This window comes from Manacus vitellinus, unplaced genomic scaffold (genome assembly GCF_001715985.3).
Source record: "Manacus vitellinus isolate BGI_N305 unplaced genomic scaffold, ASM171598v3 scaffold_5_pilon, whole genome shotgun sequence".
Taxonomy (NCBI): domain Eukaryota; kingdom Metazoa; phylum Chordata; class Aves; order Passeriformes; family Pipridae; genus Manacus; species Manacus vitellinus.
In genome coordinates this window covers 40,084,504-40,099,139 of record NW_021940682.1, presented here as the reverse complement: position 1 = coordinate 40,099,139, position 14,636 = coordinate 40,084,504, and the positions used below count along the sequence as shown (strand labels likewise).

Here is a 14,636-nt window from a genome sequence, read left to right as displayed (position 1 = left end):
TGGCCTTCACTGAGAGGGGAACACTACCTAAAAACCTGTAAATGGCTTTGTATGAAGGGAAAAAAAATTCTGTAAGTAGAATTATTTTACTCATTTATGCTGTTCACTGTTGGTGACACTTCTTATTTATTTAATCTTCCTTTCTTAACATCTGAAATAAATTTATTTCCCACCATGCGAGAGAAGAAATGTCTTATAGTTCAGAATCCTAAAAATCTCATGGCAAAAAACAACCTAGGACATGGGTTTATTCTCAAGAGATTCGTCCAAGCTCTTTATCCCTGCTCAAGTGATCATAGTCGCTCAGAGCAATATCCTCAGTTATTGTGCAGGGTTCCTTCTTCTTTCTGTACAAGCACAGAAGTAAAGGATGATGCAATTAGTATCAAATGGAGCACAATGCTTGATGACCTGCTGACACAGAAGATCAGGTTTTGACATAGAATATCATGTGGAAAAATACTCCCTATTAAATTTCCCCTTGCTGCTCTTTGCCAAATCCTCATAAGCAGGTCCTAATTTCTATTACTACAAGGATTTTTGTCACAGCAGACAATCTATGGTTAATTCAGCCTGACGTCATCTGCAGGATAGACACCTGCAGTTAATTGTGGGCATTTTTCTCCAAATGCTATCTAAGCTAAAAGCAGAAGTTGTGAATTAAAAAAAGCCCAACCTTAAGTTGGTTTCTTTTTATTGTGGGAGGTTTTAGCTGTGTCCAATTGTCTTATTACTTTTTTTTAAGCATATTTTAAAAAAAATGCAAATAGCATTTTATAACTGTGGCTTTGTTTTGCTCATGTCAGTTTTCACTTTTTTCCTCTGTTCTTTTACAAAAACTGCTACGTTTTCAGCTATATAAATTACTTATCCTTAGCAGCACTCTCTATTTTTGAAATGTTAGTTTATGATATAACTATATATAAGTTCCAGTGAATTTAATTATGCACAGTCTGGAAATAATTTATGTCTTTGTGTGCTTATTGACCATATAGAAATCTTTATTATTTTATTTAAGGAAATTTTAATTACCATAAATAGAGATACAAAATTGTTTCTTAGTTAAGCCCGTCTTTACCTCTTATTACTTGATAGAGAATTTATTTTCATTTTCTATGTCAAAAATACGGAAAAAGTATTTCTATTGTATGGAGCATTATTTAAAAAAATTATTACAAATAATCCCAAAGCCAAGATTTCTACTGACCTTTGCAGAGAACTTTCAAATTGGTTTTTTTTTTTCCTGTGAATTTATGTTCACATGTCTCTACTCTTAAATATTTGTTTACTAAGAAAGTGTATTACAAGTATTTTAAAACTATACATTATATTGGTATTGGTCTTTCCTTTACCTCACCATTAGTACTTGCTTTCCTGTGTTATTTGAAAAAAATCTTCTACAGATCCTTATAAGGTAGAGAAACAGTATTTCTAAGTATTTCTAAGCAGTTTCTCTTTAATCATTTAAGTTGGCTAGACTAAGCTGGTGTCTGAATTCTTTTGTAGTCATTGAGGAGAGAGATACTCTTTCAGAGGCTGATTCATGCCACTTTAATTGTTCCTTTCTGTGCAACTCATCTGGAAAGCTTAGTTTCTTGACTGTAGCTGTGGTTAAATTTGAGAAAATATCAAGCTATTTAGGATTATCAAGAAAGAGATTTTCTCAACAGGTGCTTGAAACAGCATTAGAAACCTTTAAAAAGGAATTGGCTGATGAAGTTTAAGTGATTTTGAAGGTAGGCAATAACTTTGGCATCTTTAAAGTCATAGTTTTGTTTACTAAATATTGTGTTAATCCTATCTGACGTGCTAAACTTGATCTCCAGGAGAGACAATGAAAGAACCAGGCTTCGTAATGTTTAAATTTCTTTTGAGATAATACTTTGGTTCCTAGGTCACTGGTATTTTTAACACCTAAAATGCAGCAGGTACTTTTTTTAATACTTGTGGTGGTGTTGTATAATGAGAAAACTTTTCTGGAACCCCAACAGAAAATAAAAATGATTGAAAATTGCTGCACAATGTGTGATGTGTAGATACAATTGCCTTCTTTAAGTTAGCAACTGATTATTTAATTTTGTATGCTTAGAAAAGTTGCCACTGAACACAGGTCTAATCCCAGAATCAAAGAAAGTATAGAAGAGCAACTTGGAGCATGTAAGATTCTTTAAAAATAAGCCTAATTTTAAGAATCATACTGACAGATAATGTATAGATTAAATAGGTTATTTCTATCTAATATCCCATGAGAATGATTTGATTACATTTTGTATTTTTCTGTGCCTTTCCCTCTGTTGTCTGTTGAAACAGAAGTAAGTCATATTTTATTTCCATTATAGTTTGAGTTTTTTGGTTGGGTTTTTTTGTTTGTTTGTTTGTTTTGGGCAGTGTCTTAGAACAGCTGGGACCAGTTCATCACTCTATGGGTATAACCCAAAACTGTGTATTCTATAGCCTTCCATGCCATTTCCCAGAAACTGTTATCAGTAGACTATTTACACCCTCTACCCAGAGCAGCCTGACTCCTCAGGCTATAAACTGGGTGTTAAGAGGCCTGTGAGATAGGAGGGTGCTCTTGTCCTCACACCCATTGTGGAACTCCCTGCCCTGAGGGAAGTGCTGGGCATTCTCCTGCCTGAACTGGAGAATATATAATCTTGGAGTCTTGGGACTTTTTAACCACTCTTGGGATCCAGAGGAAGACTGCAGATCATCACTCTCAACCAGACTGCAACCACCACTCTCGACTGGACTGCAACCACCACTTTTCAACTGGACTGCGATCACTGCTCTCGACCAGACTGCACCAACACTCTCACCAACAGGTTTTCCCCTCTCCTTTTACTTTGGACTCAGGGGGCCCAAAGAACACCACTCTGTTCATGCCCCAGGGTGCTGGGTTATGCATTTGGGTTTTGTGGGTTAAAACCAATTGTTTGTCTGTATAATCGTACTTATTGTATTATTTCATTAAATTGTTATTCTGATTTATAATCTCTCTTTTGAGTTGGGTTCATTTCCCCTGCTGGTTTACCTTTAAACCAGCACAGGTAGTTATAGTAAAGATGAAATATGGTTCCTATGCTACAGCATAATGGTAAATGAAATAGTGCATATATTACTGTTGTTGACTTAAGCATTAAGCCCAGGTATTCTCATTCCTAGATCATTCTAACTTCCTATTTGGTAGATAAATATTTCTGTGTATGCTTCCAGAGTCAAAGGTTAAGTTAGAGTTTTTCAACCCTTTCGAAAAAGGTGAAGGTAAGGTGAAATGGCCAGTTAAAACAGCAAGTAATTAATTGAGTCTCTCTGTTAACAGGAAGAAGGTCAAGTGCACATAACTATTGTGATTACACAGTCTGCATTACAAGCAGCTGAGTCATTTGACCTGAAAGTGGTTAGATTGGAAGGCTGAGAAACAATTAAATGAGATTTTACTTCAAAGTAATAGCTATACTTCCAAGTTACTATACTATTTAGAATTTTTTTTTCAAAGTGACTTGTCATGTTATTTTGCAGTACCAATTAGTTTTATTGATGCAAAACATTTTATTTAGAGTTTTTGGTCATCCTATATTAATTTTTAATTTTTTTTTCTTGCCTTACTTTAACTAACTGGCTGAAATGTTAAAATCATAATTTCTAATGGAGATTTATTTGAATTTATTTTTTTTTACTTTGTCTTGTATGTAATTCTGCAAGTTTGCCAGATACACAATTTTGATTGTTGGATCCAAAGTGTAGAAAGGCTTCCCTAATTTTGTCATGTAGGAATTATACATCTAGTTTACACTGGGGAGAGTCTGTAATGATTTCCTGGTGAAGATCAAGTTATTTGCAATAACCTTTCAAAATCTATGAAAATCTGATACTCCTGATGTCTCATCTAACAATGAGGTTGGAACTATATAGCATGATGTAGATATACCAGGGAAAATTCAGTTGCTTTGAAAGTACACAGATTTTTATTAATTTCCTTACAACTCCATCTTAGTGTAGGAGATTGGTGCAAGATAGTGTCTGGTACCAGGAGATACAGTATGGATGTTTATTTACCATGGAAACTAATTTTTTGCTTTAGGGAGGTACTTCTTGCATTGTTTGAAAACTCAAGACTAAATCAGGCTCTAGAGAGAAGGTAAGGAATGGAAGCTTATTAGAAAGGAAAAGCAGGAACAAGCATAGTTATGCAAGAATCATAGAATCATGAAGGTTGGAAAAGATCTCCAAGATCGAGTCCACCCTTAGACTGAACACCTTACCGACTAAACCATAGCAATAAGTGCCACATCCAGCTGTTTCTTGAACACTTCTAAGAATTGAAGAGACTGAGAGAATTGTTTATTTGTTCTAATTATTGCATGGTTGTACGGCAAAGTTTATGACTTTTTCTGAGGCTTTATGCAGGTGTTATATTCAGATTTTTACTTTTGTTTAGAGATTGCTCAGAATTCGCCATAAAGTTTCAAGGAAGCATTGTTCTAGGTTATACATGAACAGTTTAAAATGTAAGAAAAATAAAACACTACCTTTCCAACAATGCATGCTTGCAATCTGTAATTATTATAAGACACTACTTTCAGTAAAAACAAAATAGTTGTTTGGCAGTGAGTGATTTTGCTTTTTAACAGAAATTTGACTAAGAACCATTAAAGCAATATGGAGTTAAATTAAGAATTACAGTATGTTATTAGACCATAGGTGTGGATCAAAGTCAATACAGAATAAGACAAATGTACAGGTTTTTGTGACAGGTTGCTTATGCTGAGTTGCTAAAACCACATCTGGAAAACCACAAACAAATACATACTAAATGCCTATTTTTTTTCCCTTGGTAAATTGTCTATCTTAAAACTCTGAATCTGGATTTTGATGTCAAAACTCATGTCTTTGTGCATGCGCCTGCAATTTCTGCATCACACTGTGCATAAACTGAAAGTCTGGAACAAATTAGAAATTGTTGCTAGGGCAGAGTGAATTGTCCCATTGTCAGAAGGTATTTCAAATAGAGAAGATGTTACTCTTTGTTCTGTTATTTGCAGCCAGTCATCAGGTGATCTGTAGTTGAAGTTTAAATAATTGTTTTGACACGTAAAATCAAAAATATTTATCAGTCTTGCATGATACACAGGCTGTTGTTTTCTTTTTATATTATACAGTGAGCTTTCCCCTAAGGTGCTTGATCAGAGAATACTGTTTACAGAGAAATTGGTAACACTGAGTTAGCATCAAACTTGATGGCTTGAGGGCCAAACTGCTAGACTTGTTCGTTTTCTACTTTTCTTCATGAAGAAAGGAAAAGAGATTATAAGTGGAGGAGAATTCAATCTTCATTTAAGAAGTGCATTTACTTTCCAGAGATATATATCCTACTGCATTCCTGATGTGCTGCTAAAGGCTACTTGTGCATTAATATTTGCAATGTGCTTGAGATTTTTTATAGTAATGATAACTAGTAGTTTCTACTCGTGCTGCTGACCCTAATTCATGCCTGGTCAAAAATGATTATATGCAGATGAGAAAATATTTTTACTGAGAAAAATCTAAGTTCAAGTTTTTGAGAGGTTCATTTAGAAAGTGGTTAATGTTTACTGCTTGTGAAACATCAGATATGGATCTGACTGGTAAATGTATAGATAGTTGGTTTTATTTCATATAGAATCATATTAATGATATACATATCTTCTGAATGCCATTTTTTTGAGACAAGGTATATTTGTTGTGTGTAGGGAATCTTGTCTCTTCCCACACAATATCAATTGAAAGGATCATGACTGAATGTGACCTTTCATACAAGGACAGTGAAAAAATGCAGTGTAACATTTTCTGTGTCCTATTTTGAATTACGTCTGTTTTCAAAGGTTATTGCTTGTTACCTCACCCATATATCAGTGACAGAGAAGTACTAATAAACAATTACTAGTTACAATATTTGGACCTTTCTTTCCTCTTTTATTGTTTAATTTGTTCAATGAAATCCCAGTGTTATGCTAAACACTGTTCAGGAAGGCATCAATATCCATCGCTTCAGAACCAGTTTCTCTTACCTCCTGTTCACACACTGGCTCTTGAACAAAACATCCTGCTCACCTCTTGAAAATCCCATAGACACCCTTAGAACAAGTACCCATACCTCAAATTTAGAGTGATGTTTATTCAAGATCATTAGAATTTTTTACACAGGAAAGGAAATTTAAGAGAGGTCGATAATTGCATTACTATACATACATACATATATATATGTACTAATCAAGTGGAAACGCTTACTCGGGAAGTTTTAAAGAACCTTTGAAAGTAAGGTGTTAAACCAGCACAGAATTTTGAAAGAGCAAACATAAAATTTGTTTTCATTCAATCTTTAAGAAATGTACAGTTCATCACATACATTATGTATTACGATTTCCATTGCTTAAATTTTACATGAAAATATTACTGCTTGAGCTTAAATGAATTAAAAATTAAGTCAATTATCAGTAAAGTAAATTTTAAAAAAATACTTTATAACAGCTTGTAGTAAAGGTGTGTTGTCTTTTCTTAGACTGTGCTCTGATTGAGAATAAGGTGTGGTTAATGTTCAAATGACTGCTCATTGAATCCTGCTAGGGAGCAGCATCACAAAGTGCTATTGATACTCCATATGTTTAAATCATATGAGCATTTTAAACTTGATTAATTCCTTCCAAGACTGAAATATAAAGTATTATAAAAATGCGTATTCTCAGCCTGAGAAAGAATATGAAAGGCAAGACTGAACTGGAACACACAACTATTCAGGTAAAATTAATGCTAAATAAAATATTACTGTGAATTATGTAGTGACTTGAAAATTCCAGTGATGACTAGGGAATCAAAGTATGGTCCTTATTCATATTCATTGCTCTCTTACGCTTGGTGAAAATAAGGTTTCCAGGCTTGGTGAACTGTAAAAGGAAACTATTTGATATTTTGAAATTCAAAATTAGACTAGTTGGATTTTATTTCATTACATTGAAAGATAAATTTATTTCAAATGTATTGGAATACACACATACAAAAAGCCCCAAGAAACCAAAATAAATTTAAAATGTTTGGAGTACTTTTTTGTCTTAATATTAAAAAACCCAACAATTAAGTCTGAAACCATTTTTCTTTTTAGCTTTTGGAACTGGAAGTGAACCTCAAATGCCTTTAGTCATGCAGCAGTATGGGCAAACTTTTCATCCAAACTCATCTCAGCTTTGCTTTTTAAGGAAATGTAATCTTAGTGTGCTACCAGTTGACCAGAGATGAGCTCAAAGATACTGGTCTGTTGTGAGGATGGCATGGCCAATGGTTTTAGCCATGAAAACTAGTATAAATCTCTGTCAATTGCATGTCTAGCAGACTACTTGGATTTCAATAGGCAGAACCGAAGCATCAGCAGAAAATCAAAACAGTTTGTTCCTTCAGTGACTTTTCTGTGTACAAGCTGCAAATAAAAGAATTTTTTTTTAATAACATGAAAACACTCTTCTAAGTTTGCATAGTTAAATAATTAAAAGTGAAGAATGCAAAGAGGTAAAGGATATAGAAAAGAAAGAAAAGTTATGGTGCACGTGTCTACATAAACCTGTCAAAACTACAGTAAATAACATTTTTAGTAGTCCTGTCTATTAATATGCATCCAGGAAGTTGGAGTATTTAGGCTGGACATGCAAGTTCAGCTTTCTTTTCTCCTAATATTATGTAATATACGATCAGAATCAATAAAAGATGCTTATGGGAAAATAACTGAGTGAAAATATGGTAATGCATTAAGAAGCTTTGGATAAAGCTGAAATTTGCAGAAAATTTTAAAACTTTTTTTTAAACTTGCACAGCTCCCTAAGCAAGGTTCACCTAAATTAGTGATAGATATTAGTATAACATAGAGATATTTTTTTTTCCCCAAGTGAGTGAATGACATAAATGTTTAAACACAATATGATGAGAAACTCAGGGTTTAATACATAAATCTATTTACGAAGCTACCCACCTCGCTGATAGTGAGATGTTCTACTTTTAATATGGTGGAGTATATTTTTCATGATAAAAGGTGTGCTGATTATTGTGGTGTTTGTAGGCAGGTCATTTTTCAGCATCTGCTTTTCAATGATGGTTTGCAATGAGAATGATTACAGTAGCTTCACTTCAACATGGAACATAATGATCGATGCTATATCAAGGAGAACATGGAATCTCCTAATGACTTTCATAGTGTCTATTTCTTTGTGGAATTTCTTTTTGTTGTCTTAAAACAATGCAAACATTACTGATGGTATAACCTTATTCCCTGTGTCAGGTCTCCTAGAAATCCTGAACAGAAGATCATTAAACGAGTGATTGCACTTGAAGGAGACATTATCAAGTAAGTATTTTAAACCTTAGTCTCTGAGTCTTTATAGGAAGAGTGCAGCTTTCAGTGTATTTTAAATCAGTATCCTAGACGACAAGAACTTTCTAGCATTTTCTTTTTACCTATTCTTAACAAGGATGTCAGCATTGTACCTGTCTCCCTTTTAATGAGAGGAGAAATGCTACACAAAACTATTCACTCTCTCCTGAAAGGTACATGGGTGCAAATAATGCTTATTTCTGAGAATATCTCTGCCACAAATCAAGGCTGGTAATTGTACAGCATTTTTCAATAAGATTATAGGCCTGTGATTTTTCATTTACAAACTCCAGCTACTGCTTCACACTGAGGTGGGCAAATAAAGGTAGAGTGTTTTTTTGGTTTTATTTATTTATTTATGTATTTGTTTCAGGGTTTTTTTGGTTTGGTTGAATTTACATTTTATATTTATTTTATTTTATTTTATTTTTGAGACAAAGAACCCTTGTAGATGACTGTCTTTGCTGCAGTATTAGGAATCTGTAGGGAATATGTGGAACTGCTTTTATGTAAATTATTCTACCAGGAAAAAACCCCATAACACTGTAGCAAGAGTAGACTCCAGAGTACTTCAAGATTTGGTTTACTCTGACAGATAGACCTTCCTATTGGGGCCAGGAGGAAATAAATTGCCAGCAGATGTAAATAAAAAGTTTTTGTGAGAACTGTATTATTTTGAAGAAAATACTTGCTTGAAAAGGTTTCTTTTTCCCAGGTATAGGATAGAGTTGGCATAGAGTTGGGAGGGTAAATCCCTAGTTTCCCATACTAAGCTGTGAATGACCCTGGGAGATCTCAGACAATATGGCACACTGTGACTCAATTAATTTAGATAATGATTCTTGCTCTAGTGTAGTGAATACTTAAGAAGTACTTGACAGCTGCAATTCAAGTCAAGGATTGGAGTTTGGTCTCAGTAAGCCCTAGTTAATAATATGGGCACTGTGGAATTTGTCTATGTTTTCGTTTTTGTTTTTTTTTTTGTTTTCTTGCAGTCAATATTTTTGTTTTATTGAAAAATTCAGAATCATCTCAGTTTGAGAAACAAAAATATGTTGTAAGAAACCAAAATATGTTGTTACCTCTTTGTTGGAGCAAAATATCTTAAATAGCAGGCACTAAGAAGATAATTTGATGTCCAAAAACTATAGACATTTACAGCTAAAACTAGCTATCACTTAAAGAACTAAAACATACGACTAGTGTGTATGCTACTATGTGATGTCTTTTATTGACCTGTGTCCTTAAGAAGGTACTTATTCCTTGGTGCAATTGATATTAGTGCTGTAATTCATGTAAGTGATAAGAATGGTATTCCTGAATCAGTATTCCTCATTCATTGCTGTAGCAAAGTCAGAAAGAAATAGCAATATAAGGCAACTTCAAGTGTTACTTTACACTGTTCTATATTATTAATATATTTACCTTCATTTTTGAAACTGAATTTTGATTTTGATAAAAAAGGTCATTTAATAACACAAATTGCAGCTGTAGGAAATTAACTATGCTGTACATTTAAACTCCTTAAGACTCTGAACTTTTCATTAACTTCAGCCGGCGTTCTTGGCCAAATGGACAAATGCTTGGGACATAATGGCTGTGAGAGTTTATGCAGACAAATGAGGATCATCATACAGTCTTCTGTGTCCATGAGTGATTCAGTAACCTACAGGCTCATCAGTAGTCTGTGGTAATACATGTTAGGTGAATTTTTTGAAAGAAATACTTATCTCAGTAATTAAGATGTGCATTTTTTCATTTGAACACATGAAAACTGTCCCAGACCTTTTTGCTATAACTGTATGTCTGGGCTAGAGTTAATTTTCTTCCTAGTAGCTGGTACAGTACTGTGTTTTTTGGCTTTACAATAAGAATAATGTTGGTAACACAGTGATGTTTTAGTTGTTGTTGAGAAGTGCTTACCCTAAGTCAAGGACTTTCCAGTTTGCCATGCATTGCCAGTGAGGAGGTGCACAACAATCTGTGGAGGAGCGTGGCCAGGACAACTGACTCAAACTGGCCAGAGGGATATTCCATCCATAGATCATACTCAGTGTGTAAACTGCAGGAGCTGGCTGGGCAGCACTGATCACTGCTTGGCAATGGACAGTGAGCAATTGTATTGTGCATCACTTGCCTTTCTTGAGTTTTATTTCTCTGTCTCCCTCCATTTAATGATGATGATCATCGTGATAATAATTTTTATTAATTTTTGCTGTTACTGGTGTTATATTTTATTTTGTTTCCATTATTAAACTGTTCTTTCTCAACCCACGAGGTTTACCTTTTCTTTCCAATTCTCCCCCACACTGGAGGTGGGAATGGGCTGGACCGAGCAAGTGGTTGTGTGGCATTTAGTTGTCAGCTGCAGTTAAATCATGATAAACAGTATTGTCATGGGTTAAGATAAGAACAATGATAGGCAATATGGTCTGTGATTGTGTAGTTATGTTTTCATAGCTGAATGAATTATCTTTACTTGATCTACTTGGAGCATGACTAGGGATAATATGTCACAAGAAGGCTGTGTTTTTTCATGTTATCAGTTAGGGTAAGTTAGTTAAAATTTTAGTATTTGTTAATTACTGAAAGTAATGAAAGATCAAATAGGCAGAGCCATTAATGCCATAGGAAAGGATCCTTATATTTTGATTTCAGTTCCGGTGTTATGACTCCATGGCAGAAAAATCCTGTTTTTCAAATTTCTAAAAACATTTAATAAGATAAAAATTATGATATTTTAAAAATAATAATGACTGACTTCTAGTTTTTGAAAAGGAGTGTAGGTGAAATATCTGTAATAGGTCCATTTTGACCTTTCATTTTTTATTTTTCAGGTAGCAACACATTATGGACTACATAGTACTTTTCCTTTTGAAATATGCTTTGAAGCTTGAAAAAGGCTACAAAGTCACTGAAATAAAAATTTCCATTTTCTATTCTTCTTTCCAACCTAATTGCTAGTGCAGGTGAAGTGAGTTTGGTATTGTCTTGTGTATCCCCAAGCGTAGTACATGCCACGAACCTATAACAGATAATTTAATTTGGATAAGCTATTAGAACTTCCTCTTCAGAAGAATTTAAAGAGCAGTTAGAAAATTACCATTTAGCCCTTGAGAATGAGTCTATAGGTTAGCTCGTATATGGACAATATTGCAAAATGTAGCTCCCATAGATCAGGATTTGTTTTATCTTCCGTGGGTTCACAAGAGAATTAACTTTAAGTGGGAAATCATTACAATGGTTCCTGAAGACTGTTTAAATGTTAACTGTTCCAAAGGAGGCCTTATTTTAAAAGTCAATATAATCTAATTTGTTAAAAATTAAAAACACTTGGAGTAACTTGAAATTAAACTTATTAAAACACATTTATCTTAAATTCATTGGTGGAAATTAAAAAATCTATAGTTATCTATCACAGATGAGTTATGTTTTCGGTAACACAAATAAATGAAGCTTTATGCAAAGGAAATCAAAATTTGGATTAAGAGAGTAACATTTGAAATTAAGTCTGCTCAGAACCTTGCTGAACTAATTTGTTTTTCTCCTGTCTGTCACAGTTGCACAGGTCTGCAGGAGCTTGGTGTACCAGTTATGTTTCTTTCATCTAATTGTTTGCTTCTTAACACTGTACCTGGGCTAAGAATGATTTGTAAGCCTCTAGGAAGAGTAACCTTTTAAAAAGTTTGGTCCAGGGGTATCGTTAGGGTATTTAGGAGTTAGTGTTCTGAACTGAATGGTTCTGCAAAATGCTGTTGCATTTAAATGTTGCGTCTTGCAAAATTCCTCTGAAGATGCGAATAAGGAAATACTCCTTGTTTCTCAAAGTATGGCAATGCAGACACAGATCACACAGAAACAATTTCATGTTCACTAGTGCTGTAGTACGAGTCTTTTTGTTCCCTCTTTTTGGTAACCATTATTCTGAGGTACTGGTGTTGTTGTTAGGTACTGCTTGCAATGGCTCAAAGTTAGAATAGGAAATATGGAATAGGAATAGGAAAATAGATTATCAGTAAAACACATTAAAAGAGTAGGAATCACAGTTGATGTTGATACGAAGGGTATGTTTATGGCTGTGTCCTATTCTCTTCTTCTGCAAAGTCCACTCTCTGGGTTATGAATAAAATAAAATAAAATAAATAAATTATTCTCCTATCCGTAATTATCCTTAGTGGTAACTACACCCTCAACTACGTACTTCACAATCATTCTCATCTTATTTCCCATCACCAGCCTTCTAGAAAATAAGATACTCAACCTCTAACTACTCTAATAGTTTATAAAAAACGTTGGTCTTGTAAACCAAAGACTGAAGGCTACCCCCTTCTTAGAGTTTTCCAAAAAATACCCAAACACCCCCCCAACCTTCCAATCAACACGGACATCAAGGGGAGGGGCCCCCCCCTCCCCCCATACCCTACGGTATGTATTACTTTGCATAGCATCCTCCACCACATTAGACATAACATGCATGTAGGAAAATCTGACATAATATTATTGCAAATCCATCCAAATATTTCATACTATCTCCCATACAACCCAAAACTTGTCATAAACAGACCTAGGCACATTCCCACACAAGGACATAACTTGTCATGTTCTAGGAATAATACCGCTAACCGAACTAAAACCTAAAACCGCCAATTTTCGCATAAAATCCCCCTCAATACGAGGAACGTCACAGAACCTAGAATCCATGGTCCATGGACCACTCACCACTTAACCTTGCTCTATGTACCAACCAAGAAGTGCTGGGTTATTTATTAGTCGTACTCCTCACGAGAAACCAGCAACCCGGCGTTAGTAATGTTTATCATGTCCAGCTTCAGGTGTATTCTTTCCCTCTCCACCAATAACCCACTCTCATAACTTGCTCTTTGTCGCCTCTGGTTCCTCGGTCAGGGCCATAACTTGCTTAATTTTCCTAAACTTGTGCTCCGTTACTAATGGTTGGGGATGCTCGGCCAACTTGGACCTCGTGATCGCGGCATTTTCCCTTTTCTAAACTTTTGGTTTTTTTTTTTGGGTAGATCTCAATAAGCCCTTCAGAGTGCTCCGCCAGGGGGCTCCCATATATGGTTGACATGTACCCCTTATGGTCGGCGAGCGGTTTTCTCACTTTCACGTGAAAATTAATGATATGGTTTCCAAGTGTGCTATTCGGTCTCATAATTGATGTACTGATGCACATTGACAGGAGTGATAGTGGAATCAACAGAAATGAGAACAGATTGTACTCTGTAGAGATTAAAAATTTTGGAACATTTTTCATTTTAACTGACTAATTGTATTCTTCGTATTGTTCTGTCTATGTACTTTATGTATTTAAAGGATGTAGCTGCAGTCAAATTTCCCTAGATGAAAAACTCTTTGTCTTCCAAAATATTCTTCTTTTTTGTCCATGTGCACAGAATACTCATAGGTATGATGCAATTTATTTTGCACTGCTTACTGTTAGGTACTGATGGAATTTTTTTAGCCAATTAAAGCTTTTTTTTTTAGGTTCCAGCTATACTGCTCTGTCATGACTCTTTAGAATTGATCATATCCTTGCAAGTCTCCTAAATAGAGTTTCCATTGATTTTGATTCCGTTTCCACATGCAGAGTCATTGCCTGACTGAGCTCCATTTCTGTAAATGCAAATGATGGGAATGTATATTGGTGCAGCATCAATAACCTAGGTAAACAATTTGACAAATGTAGAATGAAGATTTTCTGTATCCATAGTGAATTTCTAAGGTTCTATAGATCTTTAGGCCCAGTAATGAAGGTCTGAAAAGCTGGATTTCTGAAATTTGGCACTCTTCATACTCATTATAAAATACAGAGGTGGTTGTGGTTTTTTTTTGCTTTACATTAGTTTGGTTGTCTAATATTTGAGGAAGGGGCATGAAGAGACAGAAAGAATAGGAATAGAAAGTTGAACTTCAGGAAAAAAATGCACAATTTTTTTTCCCCAGGAAGTTTTCAGAAAGGCAAATATATGGAGTGCAAAAAAGACAGAGTTTTCCAGACGAATTTCTTACTTTTTTTTCCCTCCATTAGAAAGTGAGTGTTAATATTATAGCTGTATTTACTCATTGCTCTATGAAGTAAGGTCTTCAGTCTTTTAATATCCATAACACTTTATAGACATATTTTCTTCTTAAGAGTACAGATAGCAGCAGTGAGATTGTTAACAGATTGTGTGTATCCCCAATATAGTTTTTTTGATATTTCAGTTGGTCTCCTTTGTCA

The 14,636-nt window shown here is 34.6% G+C and overlaps 1 protein-coding gene across 1 annotated transcript in view; it reads left to right on the top strand.

Annotated features, from left to right (window-relative positions):
- Positions 1-14,636, top strand: part of IMMP2L (inner mitochondrial membrane peptidase subunit 2) — a 422,309-nt gene that overhangs the window by 269,270 nt on the left and 138,403 nt on the right. Inside the window, exon 4 of the mRNA XM_018080576.2 lies at positions 8,303-8,368. Coding sequence (XP_017936065.1) covers positions 8,303-8,368 — 66 coding nt within the window. The remainder of the gene's footprint in view (positions 1-8,302; positions 8,369-14,636) is intronic.